The 25,608-nt window shown below is 41.6% G+C and overlaps 1 protein-coding gene across 4 annotated transcripts in view; it reads left to right on the forward strand.

Moving 5' to 3' along the window:
- The window catches only part of DENND1A (DENN domain containing 1A), a 553,473-nt gene that overhangs the window by 322,640 nt on the left and 205,225 nt on the right, over nucleotides 1–25,608 (forward strand). For all 4 annotated transcript variants that reach the window (XM_075260171.1, XM_075260173.1, XM_075260172.1 and 1 more), the window contains exon 12: nucleotides 10,048–10,149. In XM_075260171.1, coding sequence (XP_075116272.1) covers nucleotides 10,048–10,149 — 102 coding nt within the window. The remainder of the gene's footprint in view (nucleotides 1–10,047; nucleotides 10,150–25,608) is intronic.

Here is a 25,608-nt window from a genome sequence, read left to right on the forward strand (position 1 = left end):
ACAAGAAAAAAAGAAACTAACAGAACTGAAAGGGGAGCTGTCTATAATAGAAAACCAACTGAAAGATTTTGAAAAAGACATAAATTTCAATGCATGCAAAAAGAGTATTGAAAAGAAATTAGATAATATGGAAAATGTCATTATGGAGAGAAAGAAGAAAAAGTTTGTGAGAGATTCAAATGATTATTCAAACGATTCGGTCTATTTAAGGAGACCAGTGAGACAGGAGTATCTCAAACCAATTTTGAAACACAATAGAGCTCCTAATGGGACAAAACGCAAGGTATCATTCTCGCCATCAGAACAAAGTTCAGACCAGTCTGGTTTTACATATGGGGAAGATACGTATTCAGATACATCTGCGATTTCTACACCACGGGATAAAAAAAGACAAAGATGGGAAAGAAATAAAGGGGACTCAAAAAACGAGTACGAAGAGCGGGGAGGAAACACAAGACCACGAGTAAGATATTTCACCCGCTCAAACCGGAACTTTCAACACAATTAGAAAGTTTTGAGTCCTCAAAAATTACCAAAATCTCTGAAAATCCTAATGAATACAGTAATGTGGTGAATTTATCCTCATATACATTATCGGAAGAGGAATTAAGAGTATTGTCGGGAGGTTTGGGTTTTGTTCCAAGTGAAAATTTCAATTTCTTCAACACAATTTTAGATATAAATAAATTTGTGAGACTTTTGACTGTAAAAAAACACTTTTTTTCTTCTGGAGATGGAGATAGTGGTATAAAAGAGGTTAATGTAGTGGATAAGGAATATGAAAATATATTTACAGATTTGGGATTTAAAGAGCAGACAGTCTTGTTGAATTTGTTACAACTTCAGGAGACCAGTGATCCATACAATGATCAATCTATACATTGGGTGGGAGCAGAGGGGGTTAATCCCTCATTTTATCCCTTAGTGTCCCGAGCTCCTACCTATGTGCTTTTCCAACAAGCCATGGAGCGGGACCTCGGGACCCTAAGGGATTCTTTACAAAAAAAGAAAAACAATATGTCTAAAAGGGAATATGAAGCATTGACAAAATTACAGGAAAATAAAGACATAGTAATTAAAAAATCAGACAAAGATGGAAAGGTTGTGTTAATGAATAAATTGGATTACAGAGAAGCATGTTTGGGTATTCTAAAGGATGAAACAACTTATAGACAGCTTGGTAGTAATCCTACAGACAGTTTTCAGGAGGTATTAACGGAATTAATTTTGAAGGGAGTAAGGTTAGGGATATTTTCAGAAAAACAATCCAAATATTTAATCCCACAATTCCCGATTTTACCAATATTTCACGGGCTTCCAAAAACCCATAAAAATTCAGCATTTCCTCCCCTTCGTCCAATAGTTGCAGGAATGGGTTCCATAAACGAAAATGTGTGCTCGTGGCTGGACAAGTTGTTACAGCCATTAGTAGCCCGGATTCCAGGCTATATCCGGGATACAAAAATGTTATTAAATGTTTTCAGTGACATGACATGGAAAGAGAGCTATACATGGATCACGAGCGACATACAATCTCTTTATTCTAATATACCTCATTCAGTGGCCCTGCAGGCGCTGTCGTTCCATCTTAAGAGGTATAGTAAATACACGGACACTTTGTGTGAGTATATATTAGAAATCACAGAATATCTACTAAGTCACAATTTTTTCCTTTTTGACAGACAGTTTTATTTACAGGTTAAAGGGGCCCCTATGGGGGCGCCCTTCTCACCATCGCTCGCGAATCTTACGCTGGCATGGTGGGAGGAGTTGTTTATTTTTACATCTATTAACCCTTTCTTTAACAGTGTGGTCTGGTACGGACGCTACATAGATGACCTTCTCATTATATGGGATGGTCCTGTGGCGTCCGTACCAGACCTTACTTCATATTTCAATTCCAATCCTATAGGTTTGAAATTTATTTTTTCACAAGATTCAAATAAAATTTCATTTTTGGACGTATGTCTAATAGGCAATAAGGATACAAGTAGAATAGAAACCAGTCTATTCAGAAAGAGTACAATGGGTAATACACTTTTAAGGGCAGACAGCCATCACCCGAGCCATACAATAAAATCAGTCCCAGTGGGTGAGGTGATACGTACCAGAAGGGCTTGTTCCTCTGATGCAGAATATAAGGTTCAGTTGGAAATGACTTTGGATAGACTGCGTAGCAGAAAATACCCCGAATGGAGCTTACAAAGAGCAGTCAAAATTGTGAATGGAAAAACACGTGAATCACTTTTGCAGGAAAAACGGACAAAAGAGAGGAAGGAGTGTGAGGGAAAATTAATTTTTTCAATTCCATACAGTAATCAGTTTTCCGCAATTAAGAGAATTTTTTATAAAAATCTCCCGATTCTACAACAAGATCCAGTAACGAATGAGATTATTAATAAGGGGATCCAGGTAGTAGCCAGAAGGGGGAATTCTATGGGTAATAGACTATCACCTAGTTTGTATGTTCAGAATGAGATGACGTCTAATACTTGGCTTAATGTAAGGGGATTTTTTTGCTGCGGTATGAAACGCTGTAACATGTGCAGATATGTTAGAAAAACTGATAGTTTTAAAAGTGTAGACCAAAAGAAAACATATTGGATTAAAAAACATCTGAATTGTAATAGTCAATTTGTGGTGTATGTGGTGGAATGTACCAGTTGCAGACTCTCATATGTGGGGTGTACAATTAGGAACATAAAAACCCGTATTTCTGAACACATAACAGACAGTACAAAAAATGAAGACAATATATCCAATTTATCTAGACACTTTTTAATGGAACATAATGGAAATACCAGCACACTGAAATTTTATGCTATCGAACAAATACCCAAATTAATTCGAGGTGGTAATAGAAGGAAAAAATTATTAGTAAGGGAAGCCTTTTGGATTTTGACACTTGGTACTAGATCTCCACTGGGACTAAACGTCCGTTCGGATTTGTCATATATTTATTAGGTAAATAAAATAATTACCCGTGAATAGGTTGGTTTATATGGTCTTAAAAATATAAAGGGTTTACATTAATAATGTTATATAAACGAAATATTATTGAATGGAAGTCTTTGACATGCTAATGGGATGAATTGGAATGTGTGATGTATTGGTCCGGTCATGTGATATATTGGTCCGGTCATGTGACCATATAACAGGTGATTATAAGAACTTCTGGTATACATACCTAGTGGTGTTGGGCTGTATATGTGAGTAGAAGCGATGGAACTTGGGAAGTCAGGTGATCCCGGAATGAGGTATTATGGGAGGTCACATGATCGGAGGGAATATCAATGTGGATAATGAAGGTAATAACATTTATTAAAAATTCTAATGGGTTTTACAGTTCATGGAATTTTTGGATTGATTGTGATTATGTGAGGAGTACTAACGATATTTAAGTTAATGTAATACTGAGTGATGAATTCTATGACGGTATGTCTAGAAGAGATAGGAATCGCATAATGTGTATAGGACTTTAGTGGAAGGATATAAAACATATGGTCAATCACTAGTATGGTTGAAATACGGCTGATCATTATAATATACTTGTATGGTGTATGATATTGTAATGGAATATATATATTATATGCAATGTTTACAAGAGGAATGTGTATATATATTTAAGGGTTAATTGTTCTTATGGGAGGAGTTTCTAAGGTTGGGTGTCTTTATAAGGGAAGTTTGAATATTATTGTAGTATGCCATGAGGAAGGGACCAGCTGTGTCCCGAAACGCGTAGCCATATATTTTTTTTCACCCTATGATGGTTGCCATGTTTCAATTTTAATGTATTGAAAATAAAGATTGGAAGTTTTTAAGACGTCGGGAAGTGCTGGATCTTCTTTCTATATTTGGATATCTTACAGCCGGATGAGTCCACCAGCTTCCGTGCACACCGACACAGGACTTAAGGACATTGAGAGGGGTGAGCTGAAAAAACTTAATTCCTTTTTAGTATTGCTATATACTAAATTCCCTGACCTAATAAGATATAAAAGTGTGGGAAAAATGCTGCAATATAAAAATGCTTTTAAAAAATAGAAATGTTAATAGTTTGTTTTTGTAAGATAACAAAATTAAGGCAAATCTAAATCCCAACAATATTTGGTGTGACCTTTGCCTTCTATCAGTTCTTCTCCATACACTTGCCGACAGCTTTTGAAGGAACTCAGCAAGGAGATTTTTCCAAAAATCTTTGAGAACTAAGCCCAGATCTTCTGTGGATGTAGGATTCCTCCAGTCCTTCTGTCTCTTCTCGTAATCCCAGACAGACTGGATGATGTTGTGATCAGGGCTGTGCGGGGCCATATCATCTCTTCCAGGACTTCTCCTCCAAAGGGCAAAGGTTACACCAAATATTGACGGGATTTACATTTCTCTTTCATTCATTCACTTCATTTTATTAATTGTCAAAAATAAATCATTAACACTTCTATTTTTGAAAACTTTCTTTACAGCATCAGGCCTGTGCCTGGTGACATAGGTAGCGGGGGTCACCACGGAGGCCTGTGATTGGGCCTCAGTGGTCACCTGGGAAGTGTCTAGCATCACAAAATATTGCTAAAAATATAAAGTTTGATCTTGTTTTCTGTGATGATTTCTTGAAGTCACCTGTCACAATAAATCCTCTGTGTTGGATTGTACTTGTCACTGCACCATTCTGTCTAACCCAGAAAAGATCCTGTGAGTGACTGTTCCTGTAGGCATGTGCTGGAGAATAGGCTCCATGACCACAATATGGGGGACTTCACCTTTCGATGGTATCTATATCAGTTTACGCTCAAGGCCATGACCATGTACAATAATGGAGTTGCTACAGGGATTACAATATACACAAAATGTAACAATTGTAAAGGCCAAAACAAAATTAAAGTTTAGGGCTAGTTCACACGTAGTTATTTGGTTCGGATTTTGACGTCGGGAAGCCACGTCAGAATCCGGACCAAAATGTGCCTGCTGCGGAAGCCGCGTCAAGATAGGGCAGGTCGCGGTATTTTACCACTCGCGGAAAAAGGAAATGACCAGTTCCCATTGAATTCAATGTGAGGCGATTTTTTTGACCCGCATTCCGCGTCAAAATCCGGACCAAATAACTACGTGTGAACTAGCCCTTATTGTTACAAAATTGTCAGCAACCAGATCTCTCTATTGAGATGATAGTTATATGAGAGAAAAAGAAAGAAATTAAAGCGAGAGAGAGAAAAGGAGAGAGAAGCAGAAAGTTGGATCGGAGGCGGACTATGTTCTGGCTCCATAGATGTTCTACCAAAAGGCTCTATATTTTTCCTTGCCCTCCTCATCATCAGAGTCTTCAGATGGCACAGGTACTTCTTAGAAAAGAAAATCCATAATGATATTATCACATATTAAGTATCATACATAGATCATTTTGGAATTTGTTATGTTTGGATTATTACAGTCATCCAAGGTCGGTTAAGTTTCTTGAACTTTGCAGTTTGAGAACCCGTATGTCACTGGGCCACTATAAATTGGGTAATACTGTGTGTAGGGGCCACTATGGGGCATAATAGTGCCTACAAATGGGGCAGGTGGTCGGTCAGGGTCTTTGGGGGGGTCCTTTGGTTGGGGTCTTTGGCGGGGTTGGTAAGTCGTAGGGGGCACAATGTCAAAAGTTTGCCACAAGGCCCTGCCATTCCTAGTTACGCCACTGGGCACACATCATAGTCTCTACCAACCAGCTCAGTGATAACTGACAAAAGATGGAGTCCTGCACAGGGGCAAATTTCTGAAGAATGCCAACACAAGTCACACATCCAGTTGGCATCCTGAAAAGTCATCTACACGTTTAGGTACTCTTTAAGTGCTTTAGGCTTTAAGCACCTGTTGAATCCTTCCTTTAAGAAGTAGGTGTCACAAATAATATACTTTGTGTGCTTTTTGACTCTTAATAATACAGCATTGCATCATTTTGATGGTGTTGTGGTTAGAGTGACCACTGTCTATGTATTACAATGACTGCAGTTTGTGTTACTTCCCATAGCCGTACACCTTTATATGTCATCCTATATTTTCTTCATTACTTTCAATGGGACTGATGCAATGATGGAAAACACTTTCAGCGAGTCTGTCTATTGATTACATATGAAGAGAAATATCATACAAGCACATTGGGATTGATATAACATTTTACATCTGTCATAGTCATTGCTTACAGCAGGATTCTTATCTCGGCATCGATACTGGTATGTCTGTTTTCTGGTTCCTTTTCTTTCATGTATGTGCATGTGACGGACCAGGTGGAGAGGTTTTCCATCTGCAGCATTAACATGCACTTGGAGGCCCCTTCATAAACTTTTCTCTGTGCATTATTAGATATTTAAGGCAACACATGCAACCTGAGATGCCTTAAGAAACATCCTGAAGGTCTTTTGGAATCTGTGCGCTGGTTTCAGGTTCTTCTGAGTTTCCCTATGAGACAGTGAGTTGAGTATCACTTACCTCTTGCTTCCTTAAGATTAAAGCATTGCTCCTTTTAACCTCAACTTTAGGGAATTGAGCGAGGGAGATACAAGTCCACTCCCTGTGCCCAAATAGAGAAGTTTGGCAAGGGGATTACATTGTTTCATTCCGATCCTTATTTAGATCGTACTGATATGTTTATTTATTTTTACAATAAAATTTACAAAAACTAAAACATAAAACAAGTTTATGGAACTTTATCTAAAATACATTTTATTTAAGACTAGTAAGGGCTAATATAGGACTGTCTAACTATATCAATTATTAAGAGAACCTGTAAGTAAAACACAAAGGCGCTGATGTTTTGGATACTTGGGGGTAGGCTACAGCTTTGTCCTGCAGGACCTTCAAGTTACTTAAAAGAGGACCTTAAATAGGTACCACTCCACCCATTCCAGTGCAGTTAGATATTTTGTTCGGCCCCTATTTCCCCAAGCAAACAGTGCAGTTGGTTTGAGCAGCGGATATGCTAAATAGGCTCTCTACTGTCAGGTGGGCAGTCCTGATCTAAAGCAAACAGTCTGGAACCACCCACCTGACTATAAAGAGCATGACTATTCTGGAACTAACGAATGATTGCTCAGGAAATGTGAAGGCTAGAGAAAAAAATTCCAGCTGTGCCTGAATAAGTGAAACCGCAGCAATTGAAGGATACAAAGAGTTGATGGAGGTCCTCTTTACATTTACTGCAATGGACTTTTGGGACATTAATTTCCTAAAGGAAATTTATATATTGTTTTCTTGCATCTTTATCCTCTCAGTCCATGGCTGCAATTAAAAATAAAAACCTTGTATACTTACCTAGGGAGGTGTCGTATACGACACATCTCTTGTACTTTTGGTGCCTCTGCAACTCTTTATTGAAGTAGAAGAAGTACACCTTGGCTTCATTGTGCATGCACTTGAGGTCCGGCTCATGCGTAGTAGTCTTAATGAATTGCACAAGTGCCAGGAGTTGCAGGATCTGGGTAAGTATGGACTATATAGTTTTACTTCTTGTAATTGTGGTCACAGACAGTGTTTTATATTTGGATTTTCCTCCTGTTCCATGTTAATACTACAAGCATCAGGTGACATGAGAAAAATATGGCAGATTTCATTCAGAAATGGTGCCACTGTTTTTCTTTGGATGAATAGAATATTGCAGCTCAGTTTTGTGGATATTTACCCCCGACAAGAGTAGAAATAAGTTCTGGTAAGAAAAAAAGAAACAAAAACAAAAAACACTGCTTTTTTTCTAATTTCATTCAATCCCTTTAAGGGGGAAATACCTTGAATTTTATGGCCAGCCATTTCATAGATAGCGAGATGAGCTTCTCTATACCAGGATTACACAAAATCTGCGATAATCATGGAGGACAGAGCTCATGGAAAGATCCAGGGAATGTTAAGAACCTTCTATGTCACCAGGCTGGGTGAAAACCATCATTCTTCACATGTGGAAGAATTCTAACTCTGCTTCACATCCATCTGAACATGTCCTTATAGATCAGTGTTGTCTTCTGGTTTAATGACACAAGAAGTATACAAGAATGTAGACGTGCCATCACCTTTCTTTGATAATTTTCACTTTATGAGGCCTGAATTGCACATTTTGCTTGGCTATAAATTACAATTCTGTGAATTTTGCACAACATAACTTATGAAATGTATTATTCTTTGACTTTGAACAAAAAGAAATGTCTTAGCTCACAATATTTATATCATTTTATATTAACTTCTCGGCAAGACTATAATCTGGAACCAATTCAAAAAAGACATAAATCATAAATCTGGCACAGGACACTTTGTACAGTATATTGTATGTTGTGGTTTCTAATGTGCCTGAACATCTCTTTATCTTTTGTGCTGTGTTAAAGGGGCACCCCAGCTTTATCTGTTGTCCATACTTTTCTTTTAGAATTCAAAAAACCATGTTGATTTGGAACAACATCTTGTCATGACTTTTGGCTGCGTTTCGGCAGAATAGTGGTCTCCACATATGTACTTACCATAATACAAATAACAACTTCTTTCTGTAAGGATTTACATTCAGCACAGTATCTATTATGTAATAAAATTAGGTTGTCACTGTTGAGAATTAAAAAGAACCTTTCATGTTCTCTAACATGTGCCATGTTACATATTGCTGCAAAGTAGTTTTGCAAGTGTGTGCCCCAGTGCCAGAGATATAGGTACCGTTACTTTTGTCCACTCACATTACTGCACGGTCAGAAGGGCCATCCACTCTCCCCTGACAGTATAAGTCTATAGAAGAGTACCATTAGGGGCATTCCTCACCGCCCAGCAATGACATTGAGCTATGAGGCCAACCTCTATCACAGTGCAGGGATATCAGTACCATAACTGACAGCCCCAGGTTCTCTGGCATCGGGGAGCATTTGACACCTTTACAGCATTGCATAACATGGCACATGCTAGAGGACATGAAAGATCCTCTTTTTAAGTCAGTTCTCTAATGAAAATCTGTCACTTTTCAGTAAGCATAAACTCTGAGATTCTGATCCTAATTAACAATATATTCACATGAAACTGAATATTGGTTACGTAATGGGCAATTTTTTTCATGACCGTTACATGGCTGTATTAGATTCAATGTCTGTGAATGGAGGCTATTCACATGACCAATATTTTCACAGTTCTTTGTAACAGACCGTCAAAATATAGCTTATATTCTATTTTTGCCTGTTTTCGCGGATCATTCCATACACTCAAATATAGGAGGGATCTGTGACAACAGGTGCAAGGCGGCCGTGAAAAATATAGGTAGGCTTAAGTCTTATTCACACAACATGATGCCTGATGAAAAAATCCATCCAACTTTTGAAATGCATTTAGTTTTTTGTTTTTTTTTTGTCAATAAATTCTGTTTTTATTATTTTTGGTGCACTCCCTGTTAATCTTTTTTAATTTAATTCTTTTTTTTTTTTTTTTTTTTTTATCATCATTCAAACAACCATGAAGGTTTTACAGACCTAATGGCCATGGAAAATGCACGTATATGTCAGTTTTTAACAGCTCCATTATGTTTTTGAAGGCCGAGTTTCACCTGTTTTGCATCAGCTTTTAACTGTGAAAAATAATGGATGAATTTGTTGGGTCTTCATTTTTTGCCCCAACCCATTGGCCATTTATAACACACGTCAAACCATTGAAAGCCTATATGTATTACATCTATTCAAAATGGATCTATTGATTTCTATTGGGTCTGTGTGTCTCTACGGTTTATAATCCCTTATCAAAATGGACGCTGGCCTGGCAATCGTGTAATCCCTGCAGGGTTGACTTCAGAAAGAACAGAAGATTACAGACTACATGCCCAGGCTAGCAACACCATTTTCCTACAGTGGCATTGTAGTAATACTTAACATGTAGTATGACTTACACTACTACAGAGTCCAAAATTGGGGACAGCTCTTTGTGATGCCCATATATACGGGGCATAACTGTATTGACTACTTGTGCCTTGCATCTGACATTTGTTTGTACTGACTTATAGCACATTTGTATTAGTTTAGCAGGGGTTTATACGTCTTTTAACTCATTCTTTGGTTTTGTTTTCAGAAAGTGAAAGGTATGAGCCTGGAAGATGTGGTGATTCTAAATGTAGACACTAACACCTTGGAGACTCCCTTCGATGACCTTCAGAATCTACCCAGTGAAGTGGTCAGTACTTAATCCATTTATATTCTTCATTGAGTTACATATATGTTATTTTTAAGAGAAACAAACAACTTGTATGAAACACAAGAAACTGTGAAAGAACGTCTTCCAACTTTCTCACATCTATCACATCTAAAAGTAGAAACGAGAAACTTAAAATAGAGAACTTACCAGACATTTGATTTACAAGTTGAAAATACAACGTATCGTGAAATGATAAATGTGTTCTATTCAGGACTATGGCGTCAATAAGCCAGACTCCCAACTCTGACGTGCAATACGAACTTCCGGCTCTTTGATCAAAACAAACAAACAAAACAGCACAGTACTCAGTGTTTCAGGACAGATTCAGCCACTTCCTCTCCTCCTAGGCTCTGCAGCCTTTTATGGGTCAGTAATGAGCCCAGGATCTACACCTGTGCTCTTGTAGTTCAGTACAGGAGCGGCCTCCCAAAAATGGCCGCCGGCCGGAATGTGCACTCGGCTCTGCTGGTGTCTCACTGGCAGAGCCAACTGCGCAGGCGTCGAAGGTGACGCAAAGGAAGACAACGAAAGAAGGGGAGGATCCAGCCGAAGATAGAGGCATCGCTGAAGTGTGTTTTCGAGCAGCAATGCGGACGCCCCATCGCATTTTCAGCGCTGGGGCCCGCCCCCATCGCTGCTAGAGAATACTGGTAAAAACCGGTATTTCTAAGGAACAGAGCAGCGGAGACCACATCTAAAGGTAAGAGACGAATAGCCTTTCTAAAGGCTATTCTGACGTGTGATCGCCAAAAAAATTAATTTCAATGGTAGAATCCCTTTAAGTGGCTAACTATTTCTGATATGTTGCTTTGCTATAAACAGAAATCTGTGTGTAGGAAAGTGAAAGGTTTTAGAAGGAAAGATACTTTCCAACCAATGTATTGTAGCCAAGGTGTTGAGAAACGGTACAGAGTTGTGCCAGGCAGCTATCCAAAAAAATGTTGACCATGTCCAGAAACAGTATCCAAAACTCTAAGAAGTTGTTAAAAGAAGTAAGTATTGGCTGGAAGTGACGGCACTCATCATGCAGGATTGTGTTCACGTTGATGGAGCAGAATCATGGCTGAGGAACATCTGCTGCTTCTTATAAGGGAAGATTATGGCAAGGATGAGTCCAGTGCTGAAGTCATAGTATAGAGGTAACCTATGGTTTGGCAGTGAGGAGACTTGGAGACAAAGCTCAGAAAGTAGCAGCAGAGCTCATCTAATTCTGGGGGAAAAACTGTTGTCTTGTAAAAGAGGATCAGTCCACAAAAAAGAGACATCGATGCCCAAAGGCAGAAGAGTCCAAACATGATCATTACTTGGCTATATTTGCTGCATCTTAAAAGGTCCACAGATTTAGTGAATGGCAAATTTCCGTCTATGCATTTTGGATATGTTCTCCTAACTCAGGACAAACAAGAACCTTAGATGACATCAAACATCAGAGCCATTCATGAACAGATAGAAGCTCCTTAGAAGCATCTTACAAGAACCTTCAGGAAGTAGCTAAGTAAAGGGTTTTTTTTTTTAAGGGCATTAGATTAATAGACCTTAACATATATATTTAGGAGTAACATTTCTGTATGGCCTAGTTTGTCCGTGTGTCTTCTATAAAGCAAATCTTTGCTTTTGCTGCAGCGTGAGTATGATAGTTCCCCCATCATCGTGGAAAGAAAACAGATAACAAATGTACAATCCGAATATAAAAACAGATTAAAAATAAAGTGATTCAATCCTTTTAAGAGCTGAAAAGGGGAATGTTCCCTTAGAGCACAATGAACTGAAAAAAACACAATTTCCTTTATATTTAAGAAATCTGCAAAATACACTTAAATAATATATGTTCTACTACAATTTCCACAGTAAAGATAAGTCAAGGATCGTTGGGTTCACAATATGACTTTAATAAACGTGAAATAAAAAAATGGCAGCGTTCAGCTGAAATCTTTAAAATACGCCAACATGGCAAAAGACACGGCAATGCACAAGTGTTTAAAGCTTGAGCCCTCTCCCTATATAATTTATGCTTTATTAATGAAAAGTTTGCCAGTTGCCTTTTTTTTTCTACGTTTTACGTATAAATATTTATAATTCTTGCATATTATATGTAGTATTCATAGACGCACAAGGGTACTTCTTGCTGTCCTGTTATTCCAGTGTTCTTTTCTTTCAAGGCCTTTTCTTCCCGCACAATTTCCCAGGCAAATTGTGTAGAATAACTCAATATTAATCAGGCGGCGATGTTCCTGCATATTCTTATTGTGCTCGCAGACCGGCCATCGCTTTATTCAGTTCCTAATGCTCGCCAGCAATGGGCCGAGTGATGCTGATGGTTAAATGCTTTTCATTTGCTAAGACAAAGTTGGAACAATTTTGCTTGCGGTTGTATCGATGCCACCTGCCAGTGAAGTACTCTTAATTAATAGATCAAAGCTCGGGTACATGGGCTGCAGAATATACAGGCCGGGGAAGGTAACAGCTCTTTGATCTGGAACACGCTGTGTTTTGGGGGTGGAAGGTTTTTTTTCTATACTTATTGGTTGTTGTTCTAAATAAATGTATCTTTTAGTTAAGTGGGATTACTTTTTATTACATATTGTTTAAATTTATTTAACGATTTAGTATTGTTTCCAATGTACAGAAATATTGTTGGTGTGGATAAAATTCATATTCTTTATGTAATATGTCATTAAGAAATGTCCATATAAAGGGGGCAATCTGTGCGCAGGATAGACAATAAGATATAGATCAGTGTGGATTCAACTGTTGAGTCCACCACTGATAACAAGAATCGAGGGGTCTTTTGCTCCCCAATCTGAAATGAGCGTTTGTGTGAAAAAGGCATTTCAGTAGGAATTCTCATTGTATGAGATAGCCAGAGCCCTGTGCTTGACTGGGGGTGGGGAGTGGGTCATTCCTTTCCAACCACCACTTCATTCATAGTGGGGAACAAAACACCCTCTTTCTTGTGACCCATGTGGGTCCAAGCAGACAGACTCTCAGCAAGCTGCAACTTATCCCCTATCCTATAGATAGACAATAAGTTAATTTGCTAGAACAACCCCTTTTAAGTGGATTGTCCATGTACATGGGGTCCCTGAGATCACTGCATGGACGGCACATGAATGACATCCATGGGCCATCCTTGACTCTTCAGACTCATACATTTCGTAATACACGCTCATGATGAGCACAGGCTGCAAACAGACATAAGTTGGACCCGTTCTGAGTTTCTTCACGGTCATGTGTTTGGGGTCAGTGTGCTGACAGAACACTTGGTTGTGTGCATGGAGCCTTAGTTTGGTATACCCTAACTATAATATCATAAATGAAGTTCCAGCTCCCTAGACCTTGTAAGAATTTACTTTGATCCGTTGGTTAATCCAGCAACAGATGTTAAATTTCCCTGCAGTGCCACCATAGGTGAGATGTGGTATTACACAGCTTCCTTTTAAATCAATATTACATGTGTTGAGACTGTGTCCTTCAGAGTGTGAGTGCTGTTTGTAGCAACTTTCAATTTTGGCTACATTGCCCTTTACCACATATCTTATTATCTTGTCTTATATGGTTTGAGACACCCCCTATATGAACAGAAAAATCGTGATTATTTTAGTAGGACCAGGTGACTAAGTATGGGAACCAGCGAACTCTTTGCAGTTTGATCAAATAAGGGTTTGGTCAACAACCATTGAAGCCACTTAGGCTGAAGGGATGTGATGAAAATTTTTTAATATAAATGCTGAAGTAATGTGTTCCCTGAAAATTACCATTTGATATCTCTTTAGATCCATCACAAATAATGAACAGTTGTGTGTTCTGTATTTGTTGCGTGATTGTAGATATGCTGGGTGCAAACTAAGTCTTTACAAACTCCGGCTGCACTCCTCAAGATCTGTCCTCAGGGCTGCAGTGTATATTCAGGGCTGTGAGCTTATTCTGCTCATTACATTGTACTATTTATGAGAAAGGGAAACTAAGCAGAAGAATGAAAGTCTTACACTGTGCCGCAGAAGAGTCTCCTTTTACAGCCTATGGTGAAATTGAATCTTATTAGTTCACTTAGCTAGGCAGAGGATTAATGACAAGTCTGGTGTACTGCCTCAGGTAAGACACTGATAGAGTGTAGTATACAGGTAGAGTATGGACAGTAGGGACTTAGAATCACATTTTTTAGAAACTGGAATACTTTTATTTTGAGCTAAAACTATTTTTGTAGTTTTTTTTTTTTTTTAATTAAAAATGTTGCAGCATATGGCTTTGCCAGCCTGCGTGTATTTTAATTCATAGCAAACTGCAGAACACCTTTCACCATACCTCCTGAATTTCAGAGGACAGATAGAGGGACATAATGTGCGGTGCATCTAGAGTGCTGTGGCAAATTTAGCTCCGCTCACTTCTAAATTGACCCCACCCATTCCCATCCATTTCTTTTGGTGTTTCCCACACAGTATAAAGCTCCTACAGTCACCCTAATATTATGTCCCCGCATTATAATGTTCTTCTCAAATTGACCCCACAGTATAAAATTTCCCTCTTGCTGCACCCACAGTTTAATGTCCCCCTCCAGCTGCCCCAGTTTAAATTGGGGTCAACTAGAGGGGACATTAAACTGTGGCAGCTGGAGAGGGATATTAAACCGTAGTGGTAGATAGAGGGGAACATTAAAATGAGGGCAACAAGACGGGGACATTAATGTCCTCTTCTAGTTGTCCGCAGTTTAATGTCCTCTTTCAACTACCCCACCGGTTTAATGTTCCCCTCCATCTCTCCATCTGCCCCCATCTTAATGTTCTTCTTTATCTGCCCCCACAGTTTAATGCCCTCTCTATCTGCTCCCAAAGTTTAATGTCCCCCCTCATATGCTCCCTCAGCTTAATGTCCTTCTTCATATGCCCCCACCCCACAATTTAACCCCTTTCCATTACAGACATTTTTTTATTTCCCCCACCCCCTTCCAAACCCCATAACTTTAGTCTTCTGCTCTCAGAGCCATATGAGGTCTTAATTAGAGATGAGCGAACAGTGTTCTGTCGAACACATGTTCGATCGGATATCAGGGTGTTCGCCATGTTCGAATTGAATCGAACACCGCGTGGTAAAGTGCGCCAAAATTCGATTCCCCTCCCACCTTCCCTGGCGCCTTTTTTGCACCAATAACAGCGCAGGGGAGGTGGGACAGGAACTACGACACCGGGGGCATTGAAAAAAATTGGAAAAAGTCATTGGCTGCCGAAATCAGGTGACCTCCATTTTAGACGAATAGTGGATTTCAAATACGGGTCATATGAGAATGTGAACTTTGTGACTATGAGACAGGGATAGCTGTACAGGCAGGGATAGCTAGGGATAACCTTTATTTAGGGGGGAATGTTATTAAAAATAACTTTTTGGGGCTCTATCGGGTGTGTAATTGTGATTTTTGTGAGATAAACTTTTTCCCCTAGGGATGCATTGGCCAGCGCTGATTGGCCGAATTCCGTACTTTGGCCAATCAGCGTTGGCTCTGCTGGAGGAGGTGGAGTCTAAGATCGCTCCACACCAGTCTCCATTCTGGTCCGACCTTAGACTCCGCCTCCTCCAGCAGAGCCAGCGCTGATTGGCCGAATTCCGTACTTTGGCCAATCAGCGCTGGCTCTGCTGGAGGAGGTGGAGTCTAAGATCGCTCCACACCAGTCTCCATTCTGGTCCGACCTTAGACTCCGCCTCCTCCAGCAGAGCCAGCGCTGATTGGCCGAATTCCGTACTTTGGCCAATCAGCGCTGGCTCTGCTGGAGGAGGTGGAGTCTAAGATCGCTCCACACCAGTCTCCATTCTGGTCCGACCTTAGACTCCGCCTCCTCCAGCAGAGCCAGCGCTGATTGGCCGAATTCCGTACTTTGGCCAATCAGCGCTGGCTCTGCTGGAGGAGGTGGAGTCTAAGATCGCTCCACACCAGTCTCCATTCTGGTCCGACCTTAGACTCCGCCTCCTCCAGCAGAGCCAGCGCTGATTGGCCGAATTCCGTACTCTGGCCAATCAGTGCTGGCCAATGCATTCTATTGGCGTGATGAAGCAGTGCTGAATGTGTGTTTAGCTCAACTACTCCACCGGTGTAGTTGAGCTAAACACACACATTCAGCACTGCTTCATCACGCCAATAGAATGCATTGGCCAGTGCTGATTGAAGCAGAGCTGAATCTGTGTGCTTAGTTCAACTACTCCACCGGCGTAGTTGAGCTAAACACACACATTCAGCACTGCTTCATCACGCCAATAGAATGCATTGGCCAGTGCTGATTGAAGCAGAGCTGAATCTGTGTGCTTAGTTCAACTACTCCACCGGCGTAGTTGAGCTAAACACACACATTCAGCACTGCTTCATCACGCCAATAGAATGCATTGGCCAGTGCTGATTGAAGCAGAGCTGAATCTGTGTGCTTAGTTCAACTACTCCACCGGCGTAGTTGAGGTAAACACACACATTCAGCACTGCTTCATCACGCCAATAGAATGCACTGGCCAGCTCTGATTGGCCAGAGTACGGAATTCGGCCAATCAGCGCTGGCTCTGCTGGAGGAGGCGGAGTCTAAGATTGCTCCACACCAGTCTCCATTCTGGTCCGACCTTAGACTCCGCCTCCTCCAGCCGAGCCAGCGCTGATTGGCCGAATTCCGTACTCTGGCCAATCAGCACTGGCTAATGCATTGTATTGGCGTGATGAAGCAGTGCTGAATGTGTGTGTTTAGCTCAACTACACTGGTGGAGTAGTTGAGCTAAGCACACAGATTCAGCTCTGCTTCAATCAGCGCTGGCCAATGCATTCTATTAGCTTGATGAAGCAGAGTGTGCACAAGGGTTCAAGCGCACCCTCGACTCTGATGTAGCAGAGCCGAGGCTGCACAAGGGTTCAAGCGCACCCTCGGCTCTGATGTAGCAGAGCCGAGGCTGCACAAGGGTTCAAGCGCACCCTCGGCTCTGATGTAGCAGAGCCGAGGGTGCACAAGGGTTCAAGCGCACCCTCGGCTCTGATGTAGCAGAGCCGAGGCTGCACAAGGGTTCAAGTGCACCCTCGGCTCTGCTACATCAGAGCCGAGGGTGCGCTTGAACCCTTGTGCAGCCTCGGCTCTGCTACATCAGAGCCGAGGGTGCGCTTGAACCCTTGTGCACACTCTGCTTCATCAAGCTAATAGAATGCATTGGCCAGCGCTGATTGAAGCAGAGCTGAATCTGTGTGCTTAGCTCAACTACTCCACCGGTGTAGTTGAGCTAAACACACACATTCAGCACTGCTTCATCACGCCAATAGAATGCATTGGCCAGCACTGATTGGCCAGAGTACGGAATTCGGCCAATCAGCGCTGGCTCTGCTGGAGGAGGCGGAGTCTAAGGTCGGACCAGAATGGAGACTGGTGTGGAGCGATCTTAGACTCCGCCTCCTCCAGCAGAGCCAGCGCTGATTGGTTGAGTTCCGTACTCTGGCCAATCAGCGCTGGCCAATGCATTCTATTAGCGTGAACTGAGTTTGCACAGTGGTTCTAGTGCACCCTCGGCTCTGCTACATCAGATTGCTACATCTGATGTAGCAGTGCCGAGTGTGCATCAGATGTGTAGTTGAGCAGAACTGGCTCAGCACTGCTAAGTCTCTGCATTCGCATAGGAATGCATTGGCCAGCCTTCGGCCAATCAGCGCTGGTTCTGCCGGAGGAGGCGGAGTCTAAGGTCGGACCTGAATGGAGACTGGTGTGGAGCGATCTTAGACTTCACCTCCTCCAGCAGAGCCAGCGCTGATTGGTCGAGTTCCGTACTCTGGCCAATCAGCACTGGCCAATGCATTTCTATGGGGAAAAGTTAGCTTGCGAAAATCGCAAACTGACAGGGATTTCCATGAAATAAAGTGACTTTTATGCCCCCAGACATGCTTCCCCTGCTGTCCCAGTGTCATTCCAGGGTGTTGGTATCATTTCCTGGGGTGTCATAGTGGACTTGGTGACCCTCCAGACACGGATTTGGGTTTCCCCCTTAACGAGTATATGTTCCCCATAGACTATAATGGGGTTCGAAACCCATTCGAACACTCGAACAGTGAGCGGCTGTTCGAATCGAATTTCGAACCTCGAACATTTTAGTGTTCGCTCATCTCTAGTCTTAATGTTTGCGGGGTAATTTGTTCTTCATGATGCTACCAATTATTGTTTTGTACTGTGTACAGGGAAGCTAGAAAAAAATTCAGAATGAGGTGATTTGAATAAAAAGTGCATTTGTGCGACTTTCTAATGGGATTCATTATTACGGTGTTCACTGTGCAGCCAAAATTACATGTCACCTGTATTCTATGTTTCGGTACGATTCCGAGGATACCACATTTATATGGTTTTATTTACCTTTTAACCCCTTAAAAAAAATCCAAAACTGTGCCCCCAAATGTTTTTTTCTAAAAGTCGCCATATTCTGACACCTGTAACTTTTTTATACTTCCGTGTATAGGAATGCATAGGGGATCTTTTTTTGTGGGACCAGGTGTAATTTTTAGTTATACGATTTTAGGGAATGTCTATTGTTTTGATCACTTTTTATTCAAATTTTTATCAGAGGAAGAACAGTGAAAAAACGGCAGTTTGGCACTTGGGAATTTTTTTTTCTTGCACCATACAGAAAAAATATTTTTAAAGATTTGTAGAGCGAGCATTTTCAAACACAGAGTTACCTAATGTGTATGTGTTTCACAATATTTAAGTACTTTTATATGTGTTCTATGATTTCAACTTTTAATATTTTTACTTTTTTTTAATGCATTTATCAGACCCCTAGGGGTCTTGAACACTAGGGGATCTGATCACTAATGCAATGCATTACAATGCTAATGCATTGCAGTGTATTGCATAAAACTGGCAGTTCTATTGAAGGCTGAATAGAGTAGCCTGCAATAGAACATAAGGAAAGACAGGTCTGGGAGCCTTCACAAGCTGTAATGACAATGGGATGCTGCATCTTAGGGAAAAAGCTGCACTGACCGAGGCACCAGAGGGGTTAATACCCACAATCAGTGTAGGCACACAAGCGGCCGCCATCTTTAAACACCCAACATCCGCCATACTAACATGGCAGATGTCAGGAACGGGTTAATGTCCTTTTTCATATGCCAGGCCCGTTTAATGCCCCCCCCCCCCATGTGCTTCCCCTCCTCCTCCATCTGCCCCTACAGTTTAATGTTCGTCTTCATCTCCCAAAGTTTAACATAAAAAAACACTGATACTCACCTCTCCTTGTCCCCTGCTGCACAGTCTGCAGTCTCTTGTCCTTAGTGTTCAGGGAGCTGCAGGCGCGATGTGTGCGACATCATCACATCATGCCCGGGGTTGGAGCACACAGGGCACAGTGGTGTCCGCTCCGCTCCTGCTTCACCACTATATTCAGCTTATCTGCCTCCTCTCTGGACACAGATGAGTTGAATCCGGGATGGTTGGGAAGTATGCCATTCACCGTCAGATCCTTCAGACGAGCTTATCTGGCGGCTTCATCTCCAGCACTTCTTGTGTTCTCCTTAGTGATCATCTGAGATTAATTATGATCAAAATAAATCAATATTGACTCGCTGTTAATTCAGCAATTTTTGACAAAATAAAATATTTTTAGTATGTTATAGAGCAGGATGGGCTGAGCAGATAAATATACATATATGGGGGATAAGATTCAATGTAACCTGTCATTTATTCATCGAAATTTCTTCTTTTTCTATGCTTGAGAGTCCAGTGGGTGGTCCTAGTTAGTGATTGACTCCTGTCTCTGTATGCTGGCATATACAGGGAAAGCTGTTTACCACTTAGACCGCCCACTGGACTCCTAGGTTTAGAAAGAACAAATGTTTAAATGAATAAATTACAGGTTATACTGAATTTTTTCTTATATATTTAATCTGCTGAACTCCTCCTGCTCTGTAACATGCTATTTTTTTAACGCTACAGAAATTGCTGAATTATTAAGTCAAAGCTGATACTCCAAATTCTAGTTTTATTCTATTTCCTTTGGGACTATTCATCATGTTATCTTTATCCTCTTCATACATTGTGTCCTCTTTATATACCTACTACTGCAGTTTATAAGGATCCACCTTAAGGATCCCCGAGACCATTGACAGGATTGTGAAAACTAAGCTTCAAAATGTGTGTGACCCACTGAATATCTGCTATGATATAATGAAATGACAGAGGGAATACAGATCACATGCCGCACTGCAAACAGTTTATGCTTTTGTGTTTCTGCAAAAAAATAAATAAAAATCAGTTCTTGCAGATAACTGTCCCCCATAACAGCCCCTCTGGCCGCTCCCTTTACAACCTGTTTGCTGTTCCATGTGCTGTTAGAAGGTCCAGAGGTCTTGGAAGGTTTGTGTAGCCCCCTGTGAAGAGCAGTTCTTGTTACTCCTCTAGGGAACAGTCGCAGCCGCAGGATAATGGGATAACTGTCTGCAACCTTAATTTGATTTGGAAGAGGAAGTGATTGCCCTCTAAGACACACATGGGCTCGCATTATACGGGAACAGGTCGTCCTTCTTAGTGTTTCCTGCTCTCTTGCACTTTTTATCTTGTTGTTTTACATATTACCCCTTATTATAATATAAAATACAATGAGAAGTATAAGTGACTCATTGCTTGGTCATGTATTATGGCGGCTGGGACCTTCTCCTGCTGCGTGATCCCACTGTCCCCCCGTCTACAGCAGGCTCGGCTACCATTAAACCTCTCAACATATTGTCCTCTAAAAACTAGAATGTGCATTAGCAAAGAAAAATAAACTGCACCCGAAGAAAAGACGACATTTAATCTTTTATTTATCACCTAGGCTGCCAAAACAGCTACATTTCCTCCCAGACCTTTAACAAGATTTAAGGATTAATAGACAAAAAAAGTAGCTCTCCATTTACTTAATGGAGAAATATGAGCCTCTTGTCTGAGATGCTAAGCTTTTTACATAGAGTAGCTGCAAAAGAGAGGGTTTTGCTTACATTGTTCAGTATGGCTGAATCTAGGCAGTAGCCATTATGGAGCGTTCTCATTTTCAGAGCTTGGCTTCTGTATACTGTACCTGACTTGGAAAGTTTTCTAGAGAAGGTCACTTTAGTTTCTTAAATCTCATGAAGTTTTGGCTCATGGGTGTCTTGATGCAGAGTCTACCACCAGTCACTGAATTGGGCAGATATTCAACTTTGTTTTGCTTTGTTCCACTGGTCCTTGTAGAAGTTGAGTTAGTAGCATACAGGCCATAAACTGGTTATGAGCTGTTCAGTTCTGCCAGACGCATCGTGTGTACACTGATTGAACGGACACTTGAGAAAGAAGCAGACATTGCTCCGAAACGCATTGTGTTGTCTTTGAAATACTGAATAAATAACGTTTTGGAGGGTAAGCGCGGATCCATTGTTCATCATTTCTATAGATTTGGATGATTGTTCTTTTTTTCTAATATTACGTTGTTACGGCGATTCTTGCTGCTGTTGACCCCCCCCCCCCGTGTTGATATTTGTTTGGCACGTACAACATACATCATAAGGTGATTGTTTAACCCGTCCCAATATGTGATGAAATTTCAATATAAGGGATAATGCGCTAGGTGTTGCGTGGTGCTGTTTTGTGTTCTCTCCTAATGCATCTGAAGTGTCACTATATGTGAAATTTTACTGAAACAAGGTACCCTTTAAATTAAGACTACTTTAACCCTTTAATGATCAGCCTGATTGTCCCATTATGACGAAGTCATTATTTAGTTTTTCCATCTTTGAATACTCAGAGCCATAACTTAACTTAATTTTCAATTTAATCAGCTGAGGGCTTGTTTTTTGTGGGACAAGTTGTAGTGTTTAATGGCTACATTTTCCGGTACATACACACGTAGACAAAATTGTTGGTTTCCATCATTTAATGAAAGAAAAACCCACAATGGTCACAGAAATAACTTGAATTTGACAAAAGTAATAATATATAAAAATTCTATGAAAGTGAACAAATGAAAGTCAGACATTGCTTTTCACTTCAACAGATGAAACAGGCCTGGACAGAAATGATGGTTCCCTTAACTTAATATTTTGTTGCATAACCTTTTGAGGCAATCTCTGCAATCCAACGATTCCTGTAACTGTCAATGAGACTTCTACACCTCTCAACAAGTATTTTGGCCCCCTCCTCATGAGCAAACTGCTCCAGTTGTCTCAGGTTTAAAGGGTGCCTTTTTTTACACAGCATGTTTCAGCTCCTTCCAAAGATACTCAATAGGATTTAGGTCAGGGCTCATAGAAGGCCACTTCAGAATAGTCCAATGTTTTCCTCTTAGCCGTTCTTGGGTGTTTTTAGCTGTATGTTTTGGGTCATCCTGTTGCAAGACCCATGACTTGTGACTGAGACCAAGTTTTCTGACACTGGGCGGCACATTTCTCTCTAGAATCCCTTGGTAGTCAAAATATTTCATTGTACCCTGCACAGATTCAAGACACCCTGTGCCAGATGCAGCAAAGCAGCCCCAGAACATAACAGAGCCTCCTCCATGTTTCACAGTAGGGACAGTGTTCATTTCATGATATGCTTCATTTATCTGTCTGTGAACAAAGAGCTGATGTGCCTTGCCAAAAAATTAAATTTTTGTCTCATCTGTCCATAGGACATTCTCCCAGAAGCTTTGTGGCTTGTCAACAATTTTTATTCATTATTACTTTGACAGATTCAAGTTATTTCTGTGACCATTGTGGGTTTTTCTTTCATTAAACGAGCGGGACCAACAATTTTGTCCACGTCTGTATATCTCATTGGTTAACATTTATTAACTCTTTATGGATGGAAAGAGCAAAAACAATTCTCAAATCTTATGATTTGTAATCGTTCTTTGCAGCTTAAAAAGGAGGTGTCACCAGTTACAAAATAAGAAGTGATAGGGGGGCGTGGCTTAACCGTTGAGGCGACCAGACGTTCTCCTCAGGAGCTCCGCCAAAACTGGCGAGAAATCTACATCCATCTGCCTCTCTGGTGCCACTTTTCATTAGACCTACTAGAAGGGATTTCCCCCCAACCCCTGTTGGCTCACTCTGGAGTGATTTTGAGAGATCCATCCCCAAGAAGTGGTAACTCCGTTGTGCGGCCTACCACGCTTCTCGGAGCCGCCCGCCATCTTACAGACTGAGCTGCACTACCCACATCCGCTCCCGTGCTCACTCGCCTGCTGAGAGAGACTTACCTTTCCTGCGGCACATACGCTGGTTTCTCACGACTGCACCCGGCTTGACATTGCGGTCTGTGGAGTCTCGCTACCCGACCCGCCTCGGACGCCTTGCCGCGGACACTTACTTCCGGCGAGGCCTTATCGCTGGTACGGGTGTTGGATCCTTACAAGCGCCGGACCCTTCCTGCCTTCCTGCTTCTCCTACGGTAGAGCTCTCCACCACCGCATCTCGGCAGCCTGCCTCAACAGGGTGGATCTTTCTCCTCAGTGCACCGGGATACTCCGGAGGGAACATCATCACCTGCCTGCAGCTAAGTGTACCAGCCCTCTCTCTCCCTCTCTCCGTGTGCCGTCTTTCCCACCCCTCCCCCTTACTCCGCCATTTCCCTCCATCTAAGAAGTGACTAGTAGGGCCCAGGTAGTAGAGTGCTGAGCATCTACACAAACATCAGGGAAGCTCCTCATACTACCTGGTCTCACCCTCTGGACACCCTTCCTTCCCTCATCCTCCCTCCAGCACCTACGTTGTCTCCCCTCCAACTCTGGTGTACTTCTTCAGGGACAGTGCCTTTCTTTTTGGACATTAACCCTTAAGTTGACTGCACTCCACTGCTGCATAACATGTGCTTCTAACTCTACACTGGGACACTACTCCACGGTTTATTAGTCTACTGCATTTTGACATGGTTAAGATTGGGAAGGACAGGCCCCCTGACCCTTCATCACAACTGAAGTCCCCTGTTCCTACGGCTGACATGCAGAAGTTTTTGAAAAAACAGAACGCTGCGCGCGCTATTCTACCCCACAAGGCGCAGCCCTCACAAAGCACCACCTCAGAGGCATGTGCTCCTGACTCGGAGGATGAGACCCTAGACCAGAATAGTGATTCCACAGTTATAACTCAGGGATTTTTGAAGGAAGCCCTATCTCACGCGCTAGTCCCTGTACTCTCAGAAATCGCAGAACTTCGCGCTGACATGAAAGCTCTGGGTAAAAGAGTTGACACCCTGGAGGTGAAACAGACGAAGTCGCAGAAAGCCGCCTCCGCCTTAACTCATAAAGTAGATGCTCATTCTGAACACTTTAATAAAACATATTTACTTCTGGAGGATCTTGAAAACAGGAATAGACGAAGGAATGTTCGTATTAGGGGGATCCCTGAAAAATACCCTCCTGAGTCTCTACAGGAGATAGTCAGCTCTGTTTTCAAATCACTTCTTGGCGAGGAGAGGGCTGGGAAGATAGATATCGAGAGAGTACATAGAGCAATCAGACCTCGACCTGATGATAGAGATCCTCCTAGGGATGTAATTTGTGGTCTCACCTCCTCAGCTCACACCTCAGAAATACTGAAGTCAGCCAGGGATAAGAAAGACTTGTCATATGATGGAGCACAATTGCAAATCTTTCAGGACCTTTCGCCTGTCACGTTGCAAAAAAGGCGAATGCTACGTCCTCTACTAGACGTTCTGAAAGCACGTAACATCCAATATGCATGGTTGTTCCCGTTTGGCCTATCTATCCTAAAGAATGGCAGGAGATATAATGTTTTTACACCCAAGGACTTGGATCCTATCTGGGCAGTGCTAGGCGTACCACCTATACAAGTCCCCTCCTGGTTGCCATTTCCGGGGGACCAAGATCCTGACCAGATGTTTACTGCTGGTGACCCGCCTCACACCCCTGGTCGTTATAAGTCTCCAAGAGCTAAAAAACAGCATGCACGCTCGCAGGACTCTGACCAGTGAGAGGGGCTGCAATGACACTGGTTTATTGTATTATCTTTCTGTCTTACAGGATACTTGTTGCTGTTTAAATGCTGTTTTATTGTTATTTCACTGCACTCCGAGCTAGACGGTAACCTCCGGGGTACCCGCACGATTGTAATATCCTGATCCTGACTTAGTTTGCTACAGTTAAATGTTTGTTCGAACTCCCCTTACTTCAGCTCCACATTGATTTGGATCCATGTGCGGGGTCCCCTGAGCGTTGCCTCACGCTCTCAATACTCTTACGCATACCTTGACCATGTTCTTCATGTAGCTGTCTTTAGTTTACCATAAGGGCGTGGACATTTAGTGTCCCTTACGTACACGTATTTATTTATATCGTATTACTGCTATTAATCAACCTATATTGTAAGAGACTACGTAGTTTGTTGTTAATATATATTGCATTTTCTCTTGCATTTCCTTCCCCCCTCTCACTTCCACTTCAGTCACTTCCCAAGCCTCTTCTATTGTATCTCAGGTTCCGTTTATCATTTTA

This window comes from Leptodactylus fuscus, chromosome 11 (genome assembly GCF_031893055.1).
Source record: "Leptodactylus fuscus isolate aLepFus1 chromosome 11, aLepFus1.hap2, whole genome shotgun sequence".
In the NCBI taxonomy this organism is placed as follows: Eukaryota; Metazoa; Chordata; class Amphibia; order Anura; family Leptodactylidae; genus Leptodactylus; species Leptodactylus fuscus.